The 19,506-nt window shown below is 37.4% G+C and overlaps 1 protein-coding gene across 5 annotated transcripts in view; it reads left to right on the forward strand.

The window, feature by feature from the left end:
- The window catches only part of CUL4A (cullin 4A), a 40,914-nt gene extending 23,436 nt beyond the window's left edge, over positions 1 to 17,478 (forward strand). For 3 of the 5 annotated variants that reach the window (XM_055702168.1, XM_055702171.1, XM_055702172.1), the window contains 10 exons: positions 175 to 367; positions 1,777 to 1,881; positions 3,697 to 3,807; positions 4,139 to 4,224; positions 5,227 to 5,334; positions 6,518 to 6,631; positions 7,820 to 7,925; positions 14,422 to 14,594; positions 15,429 to 15,581; positions 15,863 to 17,478. In XM_055702168.1, the coding sequence (XP_055558143.1) occupies positions 175 to 367; positions 1,777 to 1,881; positions 3,697 to 3,807; positions 4,139 to 4,224; positions 5,227 to 5,334; positions 6,518 to 6,631; positions 7,820 to 7,925; positions 14,422 to 14,594; positions 15,429 to 15,581; positions 15,863 to 15,958 (1,245 nt within the window). In that variant the 3' untranslated portion in view covers positions 15,959 to 17,478. Of the gene's footprint in view, positions 1 to 160; positions 368 to 1,776; positions 1,882 to 3,696; positions 3,808 to 4,138; positions 4,225 to 5,226; positions 5,335 to 6,517; positions 6,632 to 7,819; positions 7,926 to 14,421; positions 14,595 to 15,428; positions 15,582 to 15,862 lie in introns of those variants that run through there. The other 2 variants (XM_055702170.1, XM_055702173.1) reach the window with 2 other exon arrangements.
- Positions 17,479 to 19,506: the final 2,028 nt, after the last annotated feature.

The raw sequence follows: 19,506 nt of genomic DNA on the forward strand, positions 1-19,506 counted from the left end.
GGTTTTTATTTTAAATTTCAATGCATCTCATTTTTTGAAAACCTGAAGTCACATAAGTAGCTCTGTAAACAAATTATTCTTTCTAATGATATTTTTTTTAAGTGTAAATGTATCTATTGGGGGAGATAGGTAGCATTCTGAAGTATTTTATTATCAAAAGTGTTTGTTTTACAGAACTTTGGGACAACAATAGTGGTTAATCCTGAAAAAGACAAGGATATGGTGCAAGAGCTACTAGATTTTAAGGATAAAGTGGACCATATCATAGAAGTGTGCTTTCAGAAAAATGAAAAATTTATAAACTTGATGAAGGAGTCCTTTGAAACATTTATCAACAAGAGACCAAATAAGCCTGCAGAATTGATAGGTACACAAATATTTTTCTGTAAAATATTTCAAAAATCTATAGAAAGCATGATAAGATAATGCTGCTGAGTGTGCTAGTGCAATAATATGCAGTACGCATTCTGCTTTAGCAGACTCATTTTTGGGGTACGAGGCAAAAGTTAACCTGGGAATGTTGGGGGTTCAAAAAGCTTGGATGTGCTGTTAGGTGTGTGTGCAGCGTCCTGACGGAGCATGCCAACTTCTGCTGTCCCTGCGCTCTGCTTCTTGCACGGTGCCTGGTGCTAACAGTTGCTCAGAGAGCGTAATGCTGATGCTATGAGTGAAGTGAATGGTTTAGGGGGAAGAGTAGCTGTGGCAAAAAAAAAGAGGGAACCTTTTATTTGTGGTAGCAGAGGTGTTCTTTGGATGTTACGGATATCTCAGAAAGGACTAAGTACAGCCCATCTATCTGCCTTGAAGGCTGAAGTTGGGAGAATAATTTCAAAGCCTTCAGATACAAGGAGTTTTGATAAAGAGGGAAAAAAAATTATTACCTTGAAGGAGGAAGGGGGGGGAAAAGTAAAAATATCTTTAAAATGCTATTATTGGGTTTATCCCTGGTCTGGCAAAAGCGGTTCTGACTGTTTTGCATGCAGCAAAACTGGAGCTGTAGCATTTTACACCAGGAGAGGATCCCACTCCTTGGTTTTTGTTTTTCCTCTGTATGTACTTTTGCCTTTATTAAACTTGTTTTGTGCTTCTTTCTAAAACCAACTTTATGTGGGACGAATTGTACAACCTAGTGATACAGGTTAAAGCCTGTATGATACAGGCTGCTGTCATTTGTGGATTGTGGTGTTTCAGCTCCTGCAAAGGTTTCCTTCTTATGCAGAAGGTTGTATAAGAATATTAACATGCCTTAAAAAATACTTAGCCAAATTCATGGCTTAACCTTATTTCTGGCATTCTGAAGCTACTAACTTGAAAGTATTGGTTCTGTTTAAATTTTGGTATGCTCCTACCAAGGAACATGAGGGACATAGTAAAGGCCTACAAAAATATAGTCCTCTTTATGTTGTTTGTTTCTGTTTCTCATAAAATACATTCATATGCATTGTACACTTCCAAAACATTGTCTTTCAACAAGTAATGTGCTTGCTATGACTATAACACAAAATGTGGGAATTTCTAATGCATTAATTTGAATGATTATACTGTATTCATTTTTCTCTTTTGGATGGTTCTTTTTTATGGTATTTTCCATTATGGCAGTAGTACAGTGGGGATCTATCATTCCACTGAGCATAGGGGTGGGAAAAGGGAAATTTCTATTGAAAATTTAACAGTTATCCTATATTTTAACATATTTCAAGCGGGAGACACTTAAGTTGGTTGTTTTAGATTGATTGGGGTTTTTTAAAGCTGTTAAACCATTTTATTTATTTGTAGCAAAATATGTGGATTCCAAGTTAAGAGCTGGTAATAAAGAAGCAACAGATGAAGAGCTGGAAAGAATCCTTGACAAAATCATGATCATATTTAGATTCATTCACGGTAAGAAATAGTGGTTCCCCACTGATGCAGTTAGAACAGTTTTCCTCGCTACGAGCAGAACTGAGTTCCTTTGAATGTAAGATATTTTTTAGCATGACTTTCTGCTTGACTTGGTCTTAAATTCAGGTTGCATTATATCTGAAGGAGCACAATCCATACACCAGGGAGGACAAACTTGTTCTATGGAGATTGGCAAGGTGCAGACCTTTTACAGTCTGAGATCTAAGAGTTAGAGCTGTTGGTGAAGTTTTTTCACGTAAATTAATTGTATCTGTAACCACAGCCTCTCCTCTAATGACAGAGAACAGAAAGTTTGGTACAGATTTTCACTTCCCTGCCCACCTCAGTATGTCATAGGTGCAAAGTATGTGAAAACCCAACAACTAATGGCTTGTCTTTTCTCATCATAGCTGAGAATGAACACAGAGGAGGGCTTAAAATGGTGGGAGAAAAATGTTATTGCTATGTTTTACAGCCTTTGAAATGCACTTCCTTATGTATGTCCCTATCTGAGCAAAACCCTTAAAATGCGTTAGAATTGTTTTGGGGGTTGTTTTGGTTTTTTGGGGTTTTTTTGCTAGGTTGGATATTGGGGAAAAAAAAGATATGGTTGAGTTTAATAGAGATGCATGGTCACTGGTTTGAGGGAAGTAGGATGCGTATTCTGGGCTGGGGTGGGATGAGCAGGACCTACGCAATTCTGTATTAGTTTGTTCTGAGATCTGTGGAGTTCTTTCCTTGTAAAATCCAAAACAAGTACAATATAATGGGAAAGCAGACAAGAAATCAGTCATAATAATAATATCATTTGCATGATTCTTGTCAAATATGAAGGGTATTGGATGAAGATGGTGAATGAAAACAGTATCACTGGCAAGTTGTCAGCCTGAGAGATTAATTTCTGACAGTCTGAAACATTGACCAACTCTTATTTTCTCTGGTGTTTTTTTTTTTTTTTTTTGTAGTTGTTGTACTGAGCAGTTAAAGGTGCAAGTTTGTTTTCAGCTGTCTGGTGCATAGGAGTCCTTTTAAGAGCAGGTGATAATTAGTAGTCAGTTTCTGGATGTTGGACTTTTCAATGGTATCTTGATGCTGCTTCATGAAACAGCACTTCACCAGACAGCAGGATGGAGAAGGAAGAAGAGTGTCAGAGGAACTGCAACAGCGGAAGGTGTTTGCAAGGGAATAGGAGGGGCTACTGTAGGTAGCAGAAATAGTGCCTTGGGTTACCGTGACTTTCTTCCTCTTAAACAACATACTGATATCTTTGCACTATCAATAGAAAAGATTTGCGGAAGCTGTAGTTTAAGGTGTGAAAGTTTGTGGGTGCTTGTATGACTTCTGTATTTCAAAAGGCTCTTGGCAAACCAAGTGAGAAGACACGCCAGTTTTTCTTCACTGTAGGCTTTTAAAGGATATTCCTTTAATACATAGGAACAGGTTTTCTTTTCTTTTTGTTGGTTGGTTGTTGAGGTTTTTTTAATTTTAATAAATCAAACCACTGGAGGGAGAATGTTCTTTTGGATCCCAGAATAATTTCATGTGATTTGCAGCTGATCCAATGGGAGACACAAGGCAGCCAATGTGCAGGGGGTGGGAAGAAAGAAGTAAAAACTTTGCAAAAGATGTTAAGAAAATAATTAAAGTACAAAAAGAAAAGTTGTCTACATGTTTTTCTTCACAGTTGTGTAGTGAATATTGTTCTGCAGATCAGCATGTCTTGAGGAAGGTTTGGGTCACAAACCTGAAGTGCAATGATGGGAACAGAATGTATGGTTTCAGTTGTATTTTATTTTTGTTTCAATTTCCATGCAGGGAAAGATGTGTTTGAGGCGTTTTATAAGAAGGACTTGGCTAAAAGACTGCTGGTTGGAAAAAGTGCATCAGTAGATGCTGAGAAGTCCATGTTGTCAAAGCTTAAACATGGTAAGTGTCTTGAGATGTGTTAATTTTTTATTACTTTTTGGCATGTAAATTGGAATCCTTATTTTCTCATGCTTTAAGAAGTGACAAGCCAGATTTCAATTAATAGCTGGGCATACCAAAGCATTAATTGTGCTCAGTGAGAACTATTGGGTTGACCTCTTAGATACGTGACTGGTTCATGTAATGTACCTACAGAGGAGCAAAATCCTTAAAACATGTACATGTTTGTGGGTGCTTTGTAACCTGGCAAACCCGACTCAGCTGTCTCAGGTTAAACCTTGCTCTGTGCTTCTTTGTAATTGTGGGATCTTTGCTTTAATCTGTGCGACAGAATGTGGTGCTGCTTTTACCAGCAAACTGGAAGGCATGTTCAAGGACATGGAACTGTCAAAAGATGTCATGGTTCAGTTTAAGCAGGTACGTACAGCTTCTGTTTGTGTACTAAATTTGAAGTAATGATGGAGAAGCACTCAATGGTGTTACACCTTGGATTAAGCTAAAATTAAACAAAACAGCTTTTGAGCAAGTCCTGATCATAGTAACAGACTCTACTTATAGTTCTATTTATAGAACAGAATTTATTTATTGTATATCTATTCAGAGGTAATCTTATTTTACCATTTTATTTGATTCCTTTTTAAGTAAATTACTGTCTAAATACCACACAATAATATAGTTGTCTGACATCCTTTAAAGTCTATACCCCTTCATTCTGTAAACTCTTGCTGCACTGATGAATTCTTTGTGAATGACCCATGCCAGAGAAACTCCTTGAAGGTTGCTAGGTGCACAGAAACCATGTACGTTTCAGCCCCAAAGTTTTGAACCAGTTGGTGACCAAGGGGATGCTCAGAGGAAATGCTATATATGCTCACCCTGTTGCACTTCTCCCTGGGTACCTGTTTTGGGGCCTTACTGAAGACAGGATTCTGGGGTAGAGATCATACCTAGGACACCTGGTTCTGTAATAAAATACTGTAGTGACTTTACTGTCCCAGACTGTACAGCCTGTTTTGATTGATGCTGTGCTCAAATTATATGAAAATTGTCTGACAGATGTGGAAGTCCCAGGGGATCCTTTTGATCTTACAGTTCTTGCCCTGGCTTCTGATCAAAAGCTTTTCTTTTGCTTTATTTGCATGTGATTATAAAGTTCCTTTGACCTTAATACCCTGTACAGATGATGGTCTAGGATACTTCAAGGCATGTTGTTCTTTTCTTTTTACTTCCAAACACTTGTGTTTTGAAACTGGGGAGGGGGGGAGTCATTCAGAATCCTTGTAGAGCATGCCTAACCAAGGATGTGGCCTCTAGAATTTTTTCATTGTTACACTAATTTTAAATTTCTGATTTAAGTGTATCTATTTTCTAATTTGCATGTAGACAGTATACTTGAATGATTTTTTGCTTGTATTTTAGTATATGCAGAACCAAAGTGACCCAGGAAATATAGACCTGACAGTAAATATATTAACTATGGGATATTGGCCAACTTATACACCTATGGAAGTCCACTTAAATTCAGAGGTTAGTGATTATATTCTTCTAAATTTTTACTTTACAAAGTGGAATCGTAATCACTTTCATAGGGTGAATTAATGCCCTTCTTTTAATGTTTTTCTGCTAGATATTTAAGGAGTTTATCTCATTTTCAGGATTCCAAAATTGGAAAAAATAAAATGTCATGGATAAAGTCCACTTTTTTCAGATGATTGCTTCATGTAATGTGGGTTTTTTTCCCTTTTAAATAATAATGTAAAATCAGTATTAAAATCAGGGTCCTACTTTAGCATTGCAGTTAAGCACTTAAAAGTTTAAACTGGACAGTTCACTTTAATTTAGTCAATCTTTAACTGCGTTGCTTAGGCACTTTGATCTAGCAGTAGTTAATGTTACTGCACATTCTTTTTTTTCGTAAGATCCTTCCTCTGTTCCCTGTAGTATGTTACACAAAACTAGTCCCTGCATGTAAATGGCCTTTGCCTGAAAAAAGATTGCTTCCAAGTTGAGAGATTTTTGCAAAGCTCCTATCAGTAGCAATTTAAGTTAAAATACATAGTCGGAAGTCCTGTTTCCTCCAATACCTTGCTTGATCTGAAATGTGGGAAGCACTTCAGAGATGGTAGCGTAGTTCCCGTTCAGTTCAGATGTGCAAGCTTTTGTGTTGCTCCTGTGACATCTTTCCCTCTGTAGCAGACTGCTTGAGAAGGAGCCAACCTGAGCAACGCATCGTGAAGATGGAGGGGTAAAAACCTCTATAAAGTACTGCAATCAAACTTAAATCTGTGTAGAACAAACTAAAGAAAGAACTTGGGAGCAGATGGTAATAGTCAGTGTATAAATGTGAGATCGATGTTTTTTGTCTGGTGACTTCTTGGTCAGATTCAAAGTCCAGGACAAAACTAATACTTATTTTTGAAGTTTAAAACCCTTTACAGGGGGTTTATTTTACTTTTATTTAAAACAAACAAACAAAAAAAGATTTTAAAAAAGGCAAATGAAAAACTTATTTTTGAATTGAGACATTCTTTTGTGTGTAATAGTACCAGTGTACTTGGAAGCAGAATTTTGCTCTGTGGATCAGTTTTTCACGTAGAACCACTTCTTTACGAAACATTGTTGAGAAGAACAAGGAAATTACATGTGTGAAATTATCCAGCATCACTGCACTGATATAACACTAATAACTGTTTTTCTCTTTGCTCTACAGATGATAAAGCTTCAAGAGGTATTTAAAACCTTTTACCTGGGAAAACACAGTGGTCGAAAGCTTCAGTGGCAGACCACTTTAGGGCATGCTGTCCTAAAGGCGGAATTTAAGGAAGTGAGTTTGCTTGTTTAATACTTAGCCTGTTGGGATAAAACTCAAGTCAGTTATTTGGAATCTAGTCATGTATTGTATTTTTTATAAAATCAGTAACATTTTTGTGGAGGAACAATCACAATTCATACTGTTGTTTTGTGTAGGAAGTAGGCTTTTTATAATTAAACTGAAATACTATCTAGCTAACGGAAGGCAACCATATGATACCTTTTGGTAACATTTGTATTCATTTTATAGGAATTGTTGCTCATTCAAATAAAATAAGTTGTAATAGAGCAGGAAATTTAGGAAAGATAAAGAGCACAGCATCTTTTTAATATGAAATTGTTCTGATCATAGAAGTACTGGTGACGCTTTTAGTATTCTTCACTGATACAAAAAGAGACTGAAGGGTGTTAGTCATGTAATGACTGGTTAAAATTTAAATGCTTGTTCAATTATTTAAGTCTTAAATAATCATGTTGTTTCTTAATGTGGTTTTGTTTTGTCTCATGGAATGTCTTGCCTTGCTAATAATGCAGCTCCATTGAGCCAGAGCAAAGACAAAAACCCTCTAATTCTTTTACTAATTCATTGTGTCTATGAAACTTAGACGTTTAGACATTTTGTAACAGTAAGATGGACAGGTCTGTAGTTGTCGATTGACAGAAGTGTGTACAACTGTCTGAAGAGTTTTGAGTTATTTCCTTTCCATTGCCGGTTTGTTTATACAAACATTGTGCTACTGATAATGCTGTCACTCTGTATCATAGTAAACCAAAATTATCTTTTGCTTCTTTTGTATTTGATCCAATGCCAAGATTTCTTTTGTATTAGTTTGCTCATCTCTATAAAATGAAAACTTGGGTGAAGTATGAAGAGATTTGCTGTTGATGGTGGCAAATGCAGAGTTTCATAAATTGTAATTAAAATGAAGTGAATTATGTGAGATAAATACAAGGCCATTCTAATGAGCTTCTGCTCTGTGCTGTATTGCTGCTGTTGAAGGAGCAAAACAAGGTTTTAAAATATCGTGTTTCCTCGATACTGTATTCAGGCAGATTGTGCTGTGTGCTAGGCGTTCTAGAATGCACATCTCTTCTAGAAATAGAAAAAAGAATGTATGGCTTCTGTAACTTGTCAGATTTGGGGGATATAATAGAAAATGCTCTGAATATAACTTCTAATTATTTGATATTTCTTTTTTAGGGAAAGAAAGAGTTTCAAGTATCGCTCTTTCAGACGTTAGTGTTGCTTATGTTTAATGAAGGAGATGAATTTGGTTTTGAAGAAATTAAAATGGCCACTGGTGTAGGTAGGAAGAATACTTTTTGATTCCTAAATTTATTCATAGAGTAATTGCCAATTATGATTTGGTATGTAAAGGCCTAATTTTAAGAAATTTGCCATGATCACTAGGAAACACTTGAGCCAATAATATGTAGACACCAAAAGAGATGAGGAAAACACACTGTTGGTACTTCCTAGTGTAGATAAAATAGATGCTTCACAACATTAATAGTAAGAGCTGTGTAGTGTATGGTACTACTAACCTATTACATTTATAAACTGTATCATTGCATTCTTAAAATTCAAGCGGTGATAAAGACTGTTGCATGTACTGATTATTTTTGTTCCATTACAGTTTCAAATACTACATTTTGAAAATGATCTGTTGTAGAATGTTGTCGTTTTGGGGTAATTCAAGAAAGTATTTTCAATTGAACTGTTTGGAGAGCTTGCTCACCCGTTTTCCATTACTGTTGCTGGAATGCCCTGTTCACAATAGGTCTGATCTGTTAAGAGAAGCAGTGTCCTATAGGGTGTATACTTTGTAGCTGTCTGCCTCTGCACTTGAAACCTGAAGGCAGGAAGGACAAAGAAGGCTGAAGACAAGTATAGTTTTCTTTTTAACCATCTGCAATATCTGCCTTCTGTGTTTTATGCTCTTGGGTGACTTTTTTTTTTTTTTCTGAGTTTTTACACTTTCTTGAGATACAGCCATTGGCATTAAAAATGATAATGCTGTCATCTCTACTCTCTGGAACTTCTGCATCAACCAGCAGGTCGTACCCAGTAGCCCTTCACATGTTGGATCTTAAGATCAACTCAATACAGCAACTGCTGAAAGAATATTTGAACCCATAAGTACTAAAATACTGTAAAAAGGTGATGTCAAGAGTCCCCGTGGTTCAGAATGATGCATTGCAGAAGGGAGTACAGCCTGGGTGCTCCAGCTTCTCAGCCTCAATGCTTCAAGTTGCTTAGTCATCTACTCCATTAATGCTAAAGGAGCTGAAGAAAACTCACGCTGGTGTGAAAGATAAGCATCACGATAGTCCAGAGAGGCTCATTAGGTCAGAGTACAGTGGTTACAGAACAAACATTAAGTTCACACAAGCCTGATCCAGATCCTGCTCTGTCATCTTGTATTGCTGTACCTCAGAGCTTGCATTCTGGCTGCCTGACAGCAACAGATAAAATCTGCTGCATGGAAATCCATTGATTATAGCACAATCAAAAGGATTTCAATGGACTGTTCTTAAGGCAGCTGGCTAGAATTGATGGTTGGGAGCTACCTATATTACATTATGTCGTTGCACCGAGTGGCATGTCTGTGTTTCTTTCCTCTGTGGGGAAATGCTATAGGAGCACAGGTAATGAGGACAGTTTATGGTCCACTGGGTTCCCATGGGGCCAGGATCGCTGACATGAAATCTCTGTCTTCCCAGGCTCTATTTACATGAGGCTTTTGGAGCTGCTTTAGAGAACTCCCATTCCCACCTAGCAGTCTCCCTACTTCTAAAGAAGGGGAAACGTATGGCTAGAAATGATGTCAGAAATAGATCCCACACTGTGCCCTTCCTTTCTCCTGCTACATGGTTGACCCTCTTGTGCAGTGGTACCCTGCCAAAAGCTGGTATCCTGGCTAGCTGGAAAAGAACAGTGATTCACTTATTAGAAAAAAGGAGCTGCATTTGTGATGCAGCTGTTTGGTGAATTGACAGCTGAGTGCAGAGGTGCTTGACAGCCAGAATCTCAGAGACCACCCCAGATGAGCCAGAGGTCCTGGCTCATGGGTACAAATAATGTACCACAAAGGATGTGGTAGAAATTCTGGAGGGCAAAACCTGGGTGTTAGGGTTGCCATAGAAACTGCTTCTAAATGTTCTAAACACCATGTGCAGGACTAGACGGACAGAATTGCAATGTATGCTTGAAAAAAATGACATATGGAAGAGGGTCTAGATTTATTAGAAAGTAGGAAAGCCTTTGAAATGGGGAACCTGTACAAGAAAGGTGGGCTCCATCTAAATTCAAAAGGAGTGAAATTGCTGGCACACTTTAATAAAGACTGTAGGGTTTCTCAGACTTCTCCCTCCACTATCTAAAGATAATAGTGGATCCAAGAAGAGTTCAGAGAATGGGAATAAAGATGAAAGACATGGGACAGCTTCTTTAGAAAGAACAGTTGTATATGCTAGGACTAAACTAAAAGACCAAAAGGTAAGTAGAAATCTCTGAATAACGATTTGTTTTCTTACTAAAAAGGGGGGTGGGGGGTGGGGTAGAAAACCAAAATGAGCACATGGTGGTGAAAACTAAACAGCATGTTGTAAAAGCTGGAAGTTTACAGAATTCAAGGAAACAGGTTCAGGGAAGAGCAAAGCACTAAAGGTTTCTCAACACATTAAAAAACACCTCTAGCTTAGGAAGTCCATGAGTCCTAAGCGACTGGAGACATAGAGAGCAGTAGGATGAGAGGAAAGGAGGAAGAGCAGGGAAGTGTGGAGCTATATTAGCTTTGCTTTTACGTGCTGCCCTATGCTCACCTGCTTGTGGCCACTGGTGGAGACAGGATGCTCGGCTAGATGGACCTTCTGACCCAGGATGCCTGTTCTTCAGTTCTAAACTAAACATCGAAAGGAATACTGAACTTCCCAACTGAAGAATTTGCCCTAACCACTTGCTTTACTTTGGTGTTCACATGTGCCAGCTCTTTCCAGGAGGTGGTGGAAGCCTTGTGCAGTTTTTAGTTAATTAGCATGTGTTTATGTTGAGACCCTGTTATGAGGTGTTACCCAGTCTTTGCATACTGGTGTTCACTGTAGAAGAGTTCAGAGGCCCATGTACATGCCATAGGGCAGAATAAAATATTGCAAGTTGAAGTGTCATTAAAGGGTTTGGAACAGATGAGTAAATCAGTAAATTAGATGACTGCCAACTGAATAGTATTCACCCTGAAGTTTTACAGGATTCTGTCTAGATTATAACTTAAGTGAGCCTTGCTATAAGCTTGACAAGAGCAACGCTAAACTTTACTTCTTCCTTTTTTTTTTTTTTTTTAACATTCATGGGGTAATTCTGTAGATTACTGCAGGGTAGCAGGTCTGTACTGGGAAGAACAGAATTGTTATGCCCATGGATAAGTGTGTATTAGGGAAGAACAAGCATGATTTATGTGATGCGTGATTTTCCTTTCCAATTCTTTGAGAGAGTCAGCAAGCATATGATTGTGCACTTAGCTTTTTAAAAATTCTTGATAAGAGCTCCTCACAAACTCTAAAATAAACTACATTTTCATGGCTTAAGAGGGAAGTTCCTCTTAGGGGTGAACAATTGATTAAAAGACAGAAAACCACAAAGGTAGTAATGAATGGGCAGCTTTCATACTGAAAGGAAGCTCTTATTTGGGACCCCCAGGTATTATTCCACGTGGCTATTAATGATCTGAAGAAGATGAATAACGATGTGACAGAATTTGATACAGATTCCTTAGGAAGGTAAAATCCGAAATGTAAAAAAAAAAAAAAAAAAAAAAAAAATTATAAAAGGATCTTACACTGTTGAACAATTAGGAGATCAAGTGGCACCCATTGCTGATGAATATAAATATATCAAGGGGGGTGGGGGTGGGGTGGCAGGAGGAATAACCTTACCCACTCGTCAGAGATTGCATTTGTTAGGTGTGACAGGAATTAAGTTGTGCAGTCATTGTGTTCCCTGAAAACAGCAACTGCAAGTTCATCAGTGATCAGAAGGGCAAACAGCATGCTGGTAACTTCTGGGGAAGTTACTGAGAACAAAGCTGAAAGCACCATCATGCTTTGTTTGTACTTTTGTTTAGATACTTCATAAATTTCAGGTTATATACTACAGATGTATAGTACAATTAGGTAAGGACAAAGAAAGATGAGAAGAAATACAGCAGGTGTATAACAGTTCCCATGCAGAGGGTGAAGAGTTCATTTCTTAAATTGGGGCATGATAATTTGGAGAGGGGTAAAAAGGAGGAAATACAATAGTCTGTGGAATTATGAATGGCTTAGAGACTGAATAGTGAATTCACCAGCTCTCACAGCACAAGAATTCCAGCACCTTTTACATTCTCCGTCTCTTACTAGCCAAGTCAAAAAACCCATGCTGGGTGAGGCAAGCATTTTTGATCTGATCCATATAACATACCATGTAGTTGTTCTCAACTGAAACAGAGTTAACTGCCTAAGATTAATGGCAGACCCTAAAGCACTAATTCTCAAATATCAAATCAACTCCAGTAGTCACCCCCAATTTCCTGCATGTACGTTTATTTTTAATGGAGAACACCATAAAGGGGATCGTAAGTTATATTCTGTGGACCTCTTACTATATAAGCATAATGAATAATGTACTGGAATGAGGTGCAAAGCACGTAGGATTTTCCAGCGCTATAAAAAGCTGTTCGGCAACTTCGGTACTCTCCCTTCTCCTGTTGAAGCAGCTTTAATGGTGCTTCAGGGGGGCTTCCTCAGGTCTGTTGGCCACGTCTGCTCAACTCCCTTGTGGACTACAGTGGAAGATAGGGCCAGTCAGATAAATATTTGTTTGTTTCATGCAAGAACTATACTGATGTCAACAAAGAAATGACCAGTCAGTATGGCAGCAACCAGTAAAATAGTATGACTTAAAACTTTTAGTTGCTTAAACAAGTGCTTTCACAAAATAAAAGTTAGAAATTTGTGTTCGGTCCTGCACTTGGCAGAGTAGGACAGCCATGTCCAGAGTTCCAGTTCTTTAGTAAGTCTATCATATATTCATTATCTACTTAGATCATGTTCAGCTCTGTAGAATATGTATTCTGTGGTTCTGCTGTCCAGACACTTACTACTTATGCAGCTTCAGTATTAGCTACACTGTTGTATTTACAGTATTATGAGTTAGTTTTGTAAATGTCTTGCAATTTAAAAAGTAAGTGGGCATCTGGATATCAAAACCCCTGGGTACTGAAACAGCTTGGACAGCTGGTCTCTACAGGCATTTCAGACTTTGTCTATTGTATCTTGATATTCCATTGCCATTTTCCACATGCTAAGTATAAGAGTACCTCATGGGCAATTACTGCATTACTAAAAAAAAACCCAAATAAAATAGCACGTGGATTTTTTCTGCCCATTTACAATATCATTGTCTTTGCATTAACTGGCCATAGTTGGAACTTGTGTTTTCCAATCACTGTTACAATAAATTATCACCCGTCTCTTTTAAAGCTGAGACTGTCCCTGTACATTAGTACAGTTAGAAAATGCATAAACTGTCACTCAGAGAAATAATGGCTACTTTGTCTTTGGTAACAGAGATGTGTTGTCCAAATAGGCTCCATGTTTTTACCTGCCTTTCTCATTATCAAGAAAGCCTCTAGGAGCTGTAGTTTCTACTTTTACTTCAGTGATAAGTAATTGCAGATTCCTTCCCTTTGGCATACTGTAACCTGTGACTTTGCATGCAAGGCAGAAGCAAAGCTCCAAAGCATGCTGACTGTTTTCAACAGCATCCTTGTGTTTGGACAAAAATGCAAGTCAACAATCTACATTTACTGCAGGTGAAGCACCCAAAAAGTGTGAAACATCATAAATGCCTATTTAGTCAGTGTGGTTTAAAGGGGTTTTTTTCAGTAATCATAGAACAGCTGGAAGTTTAAAAAAAAGAAAAGGTCACTCTGTGAAAGTTGGAAATATTTTAGAAATAATAATAGTGTTAATCCTTTGCTACACTGCACTTTAGCACTGGATTGCAATTTCTTTCTTTCATTATTTAGACTAAAACTCTTTTCAGGAGATCCAACACATTTGGTGATAATTTTATATCGTGAATAAAAGTATTCTAGAGACTGCAGAGGCTGTCTTCATGCAAAATCTTGATACAAGACTTTGCGACATAATTATTAGAATGTTTTAGACTTCATTTTATCTACTTGTTCAAATGCTTTTAGCTTTAAATCTTACTAGGTAAAATTTTCCTCAACCACTTATTTCTGCTACTTTCCTGTTAGGGGGCAAGTTTGTGACTGTAATAGCTGTCGGCTCTACAAAACATCATCCTATCAATTTAGACTTCTGTGCTTTTATTTTATCATATATTGTCTGGTTTGTGTTAAAAATAGTGATGAAATCATAAAATGGGTGTCTTTGGTTTCTTGTCATGAACTGTTGGGGTTTTTTCTTCTGAAGTCCCATTACTACTAAACAATACTAAATCAATAAACCCAGGTTCACGTTAATATGAAGTCTTTTCTGAAACTACTTCTGGATGGAAAGCTCACTGGGATGAGCCCAAGTCCATCTTCCTGATGTACAGTTCTGTGCATGCTATCAGCACTTATCTGTGAAAGATGTAAGACCAAGCTTGATGACTGTGAGGTATAACCTAATGGGAACTTAGCTGGAAGAAGGTATTAACGTGAAACCAGTAACTTCTTAATTGTATTTCTAGATTAATGACATGAAACTCTTCATGTTAATGTTTTGTTCTGTTTCTCCCATACTTCTTCACAGAGGACAGTGAATTAAGAAGAACCTTGCAGTCTTTAGCTTGTGGAAAAGCACGAGTATTGATTAAAAATCCAAAGGGCAAAGATGTAGAAGATGGAGATAAATTCATCTTTAACGGTGATTTCAAACATAAATTGTTTAGAATAAAGATCAACCAAATCCAAATGAAAGAAACAGTACGTATTTATTTTTTGCATTCTGTTTATGTTAATTGTTTATGTACATATCCCACATGGAGAGACAGAATCTCTGCATTTCCTCTGTAGTTTTTGTATATGGAGAAAGGAAACAGATATTTAATTTTTTTGGTAGTCAGGATGACTCGCAGAAGCAATAAAGATTTTAAAACTCACTGAAATCAAAAGAACTTATGTTCCTTCATGTGCTTGCAAATTTAAATGCCTGTATATTAAACTGATTGGATTTTGTAGCTGTTTCAGTCCACCTTAAACGTTTCTGTGGTATGTCTGAAGTGTTGGTGCTATATTGAACTCATAAATCAAATGTCACCATGTCACTTCTTTATTTAGTGGGTAAGAGAGTTACTAAAGTCAGGGTTGTTGCTGGTTTTGCAGTGGATATCTTTGTTATATCCGAACCCCAATGCTTGACACAAGGTGACATGTTTTAATTAACATTGACTTGTTTCCTTTTTGCCTTTGCATTTCAAAATCCTTAAGAAGTCAAATTGGAGTTGATGAGTTTGATAAAAAAAGACTACTGTATTTGGGCTTTCAAACTCTTACATGTTCTCTCAAAAATCTGAAGTGAGTGTTTAAGTTAAATTTATCAAGTAGATTTAAAGTAAGAGGTACATTATTTTTTTCTTTACATTATCCTTAATTTTATCTTTGGCTTGCTTTAGCAGTACACTTCAGAATCACTTAGCTCTTAGTATGTAGTAATGCCTGCATCTGTCTTAAAAATGTAAAGATTAACTATGGAAATATAATTGATAAAAAAATAGCAATAAAAGGTGATAAAATTTGTGGTGTTGTATTGTTCTTTAGGTTGAGGAACAGGTCAGCACAACCGAAAGAGTGTTTCAAGACAGGCAGTATCAGATTGATGCTGCTATTGTACGAATAATGAAGATGAGAAAGACTCTTGGTCATAATCTCCTTGTTTCTGAATTGTATAATCAACTGAAATTTCCCGTAAAGGTAACTGATCTTGTTTTTCAAAGCATCCTAGGATTATCTAAAAATATACGTAGTATTAGCTTGACCATAAGAGTAAAAAATGTAAAAGATGCCCGAATCAAATCCAAAGATTAAGGTATTAAAATGTGTGTGAACAGAAATGAGTCAGAGTATCAGTAGGAAATTATATTTAGATATTTACTGTGGTGCATTTTCTTATGTAGCTGTTAGCAGTCCTATTTTTTAAAGAAAAATATATTTGCATTTATATTACTAACTATTACACTCATCTTTTCTTGTAGCCTGGAGACTTGAAAAAGAGGATTGAATCTCTCATTGACAGAGACTATATGGAGAGAGACAAAGATAACCCAAATCAGTACCACTATGTTGCATAACGGAAAATAAATACTTTTATTTAAAAAAAAAACAAACAACCAAACCCAAAACATAAAACCCACAATCATCCACATATATCTTCAGGACACCAAATACCTATGCTGTTCCAGACTTTCCTTTTAGCAGATTTCAGGTTGACGTGTATTATTCAACCAGCTGCATGCACTGCTGTGGAAAAGAAGCAAAATGACATGTTAATTGATCATCCTTGTCAAGACTCCTTACTGCTGTTAAACGTCATGGTTTTATTTCTTTTAGTTACTCTTTTGTTCTTTTGGGTTCTTCAAAATTTAGTTTTACAGTTTTGTTTAACAGTGTCATTGAAGTTGAATGGAAATGTAAAATTACCTGTGTTGAGAAATACTTCTGTGATGGATGCAAGTCTGTTTTCTTCAGTTATGTGTTCCTAACTGCATCCATAAAGACCCTATATGCTGCATTCTTTAGCTACAGTGACAACTTGGGTAACTTTTTAAAAACCCTTAATTGATGAACACTTACGTACAAGCAGTGTTGTTGAAATACACTGAATTTTTGAAGTTATGCACCATGAAAACCCTCAAACTTGTGTTCAGTTAATTTCCTTTCAAATTATTATGAACTTCAGTCTGGTTTGGGTAAATCAGGTTTTGAAGTGCGATCCTTGAAGTGCCAAGAGGACAACTGCATTCATGTGTGTAGTGAGTTGTTGGATTATTTAGCTAAGATACGGATATTGTGTTATTACTACTTCTGCTGGCTTGGGTGGCAAAGACTAGATCTGAGTCAGAGGCCCTACCTCATTTTAGGGCAACTGGTGTTTATCACTGTTGATGTAATTGCCGTAACATTTAGTTTTGCCTTGAAAATAACATACAGGGAACCTACTGTACAGCGTGCTCCACTTTAAGAAACAAAACCTTTTTTTAAAAAAATACTTTTATGGTCTCAATATTGTGAAAGCATAGATTTTTTGTCTTGAAAGACTAAGGATTTTGTTAGTACTTTGTTACATATTGTATATAATATGTAAGTTGATTTGACTTAAAGAATGAAAGACACTGTAGATCTGTTAGATAATTGTAACTATAAGGAAGATACCTTTTGTGGGAATACTTACAAGACTTCTTATTTTCCAGATTTGCATACTGGTGTGTTTCATTCTGAAAAAGAGCTACCAAAGGAGTTTTGATTGTGGCATAAATGAAAATTTAACTGAGCAATATTTTCTTGAGGCATACCTTAATAAGTTTATGTAACGTGGGGTTTGTGCATCAATTAAAAGGCTACCACCTCTTCTTAAAGTAAACGTTGCTAAGAGTTGACATCTCTTGGATTTACATATTAAAGTCCTTATTCTGTCATCTGGTGTCATTAATTGTATTGCATTTTTCTGAATTATTTTTGTTCCCTTTCTGTTTAGAAACTGAACGTTTAGTTTGTTGTATTTAAAGCATATTTAATACTGTAATTTAATGTAGACTTATTTTAATATTTGACTCTTCAGTTAATGCAAATAAAATCTTTGATGCGTATTAAATATTAATTTCTTAGCCTGTGTGAGAATGTGGCACTTCAGTTTATTTGTGCAGTTTGTTCTTTAGTGTTAATTATATAATCCACCCTGTAATTCACTAGACTTTTAAAACAAAACCAAGTATGTGCCTCACAGAAATGTAATGGCCAGCGACTTTATCCACACAGAAAGTTGGCAGCAGTATGCGGTAACTGATACCAAGCAGTCACTGTACTGCCTTCCCTTTCTGAACCCCAGCTTCCTGGTTCAGTGGTTTTAAACAATGGTTGAAAAACAAGTGGTGTTATCCTGAAGATGATTGAAATGGTTCTGCCTTATGAAGTAATGTTAATTGATTGAAAGTGCTGAGATGTGCAGGTTTTCCTAATTGCCATAGACTAGAACTCTGGCCAAATTACTCTGTTATAGCAATTAAAAATGAGCTGTCCCATGAGCGGTGGAAATAACAAAGCCTGTCTTTCTGTGATGTATGCCCTTGGTCCCCTGCTGCATCATCCCCCTCAGATAACCTCCAGCAGCAGTACTGCAGAGGGTGTCTGCTCAGTTCTGCCTTTCTGCTTATGGGAGCATTGGTTTTGTTCTTCTTTATCCAGCTGCTGATCTCCCCCCATCCCCTTACCTCCCCAAAACCTACAGAGAATGTCATTATCTCGGAAGATTTTTACTCTTCCAAATTGGTCTGAAAGTGGCTTTGGAGGTTCAAAAGCTATGGGAGAGACTGACAGGCCAGGTGATCGTGACACTCTGGTCCTCATTTTTAATTTGATTTCCTCACATCTCTCTTCCTGGGATTTTGAATGTGCTGAACCAAACAGGTAAGCAATGAGTTTATTAGTCAGCATGGTACTCACTTCTTCGTAGCAAAACAGCTGCATTTCACTGCTTTTTAACAGCTGGTGACAGAAGGTGGCTGAGCATCCAGTCTCAGCCAGCTGTTGTTTTGATGCCAGTTGTTTGGGTTCACGTTGCCCCCAGAGTATATCTGTGCCACAGGGCAGAGGTCGCTAAACGTTTTTTCTTGGAAGATCATCCAGTGTTGGAAGACATCAAGCTGCAGCAAAGTAACACATCCTTCTGGAGCACGTCTGTGTTCAGAAGATGTCTTGGAAACCTGGATCTTGGCAATTCAGCATCCTCAAAACGAATCGTATAGCAGCTTCTCTGGAATGACAAAAATAACAGCAGGAACCTGGGATACAGGTGGGGGCTCTCCAATCTTACCAAAACCTGCCAGTTTCACTTGAAACTTTCCCATTTAATTCAGTTTAACTTAAAGCATTCAGGTAACTCATCCAGACATAAGTTACATGAATTTAAAAAGCAATTTTCCTAAACGTGACGCCTTGTCATCTAGCCCAGCATTTCCTGAGGGAAAGCACGTGTGAGAATGCAGGCTGGCAGCTGGCCTGCAGGTGCTTCCCAAGCGTCACGTTAAGAAGGGGGGTTTCTCAGTGTGATGGTTTCCCGAGAAAGATGAGACCCTTGTGTCTGACCAGCCTGTCCGCTACCTGTTTTGACAGCCCCCTGTGTCGGAGGGTGATAATACTAACCTATTCAGGGACCTCTGCTGACAGCGTCACCAAGTGAAATCCCTTATCACAACTACTCAAATCTCTGGAGACTTACACAGAACGAACTTGAGCTGAAAATTTTTATTATACAAGTTTGTGACAGAGTGAGGTTTGAAGATTGCCAGTGATAATACACTGACTGCAAAACAAGCCTAAAACAATACACTTAACAGCTAGCATAAGTTAGTCACAGAATAAAGTTCTTACCCAACAGGCATCCCTAAGGGGAAGAAGACAGGTTCAGCCCATCGACAGATCCCAGAAGTTACAATGGAGCCTTCCCTAACCTCCCCTCCTTTGCTTACTTTTTAGACTTCATAGTAAATTGCATATTCATTTATCATATGCAGGACTGGTTACAAATTTCTCGCTTCTAATGGAAATTAGTAGGCATCCTCGGATAGCACTACTGAAATTTTTCATTAACTATGTACACTCTCCAAGCAGGGGTTTGCCCTCT

Source organism: Falco cherrug, chromosome 2 (genome assembly GCF_023634085.1).
Source record: "Falco cherrug isolate bFalChe1 chromosome 2, bFalChe1.pri, whole genome shotgun sequence".
Classification (NCBI taxonomy): Eukaryota; Metazoa; Chordata; class Aves; order Falconiformes; family Falconidae; genus Falco; species Falco cherrug.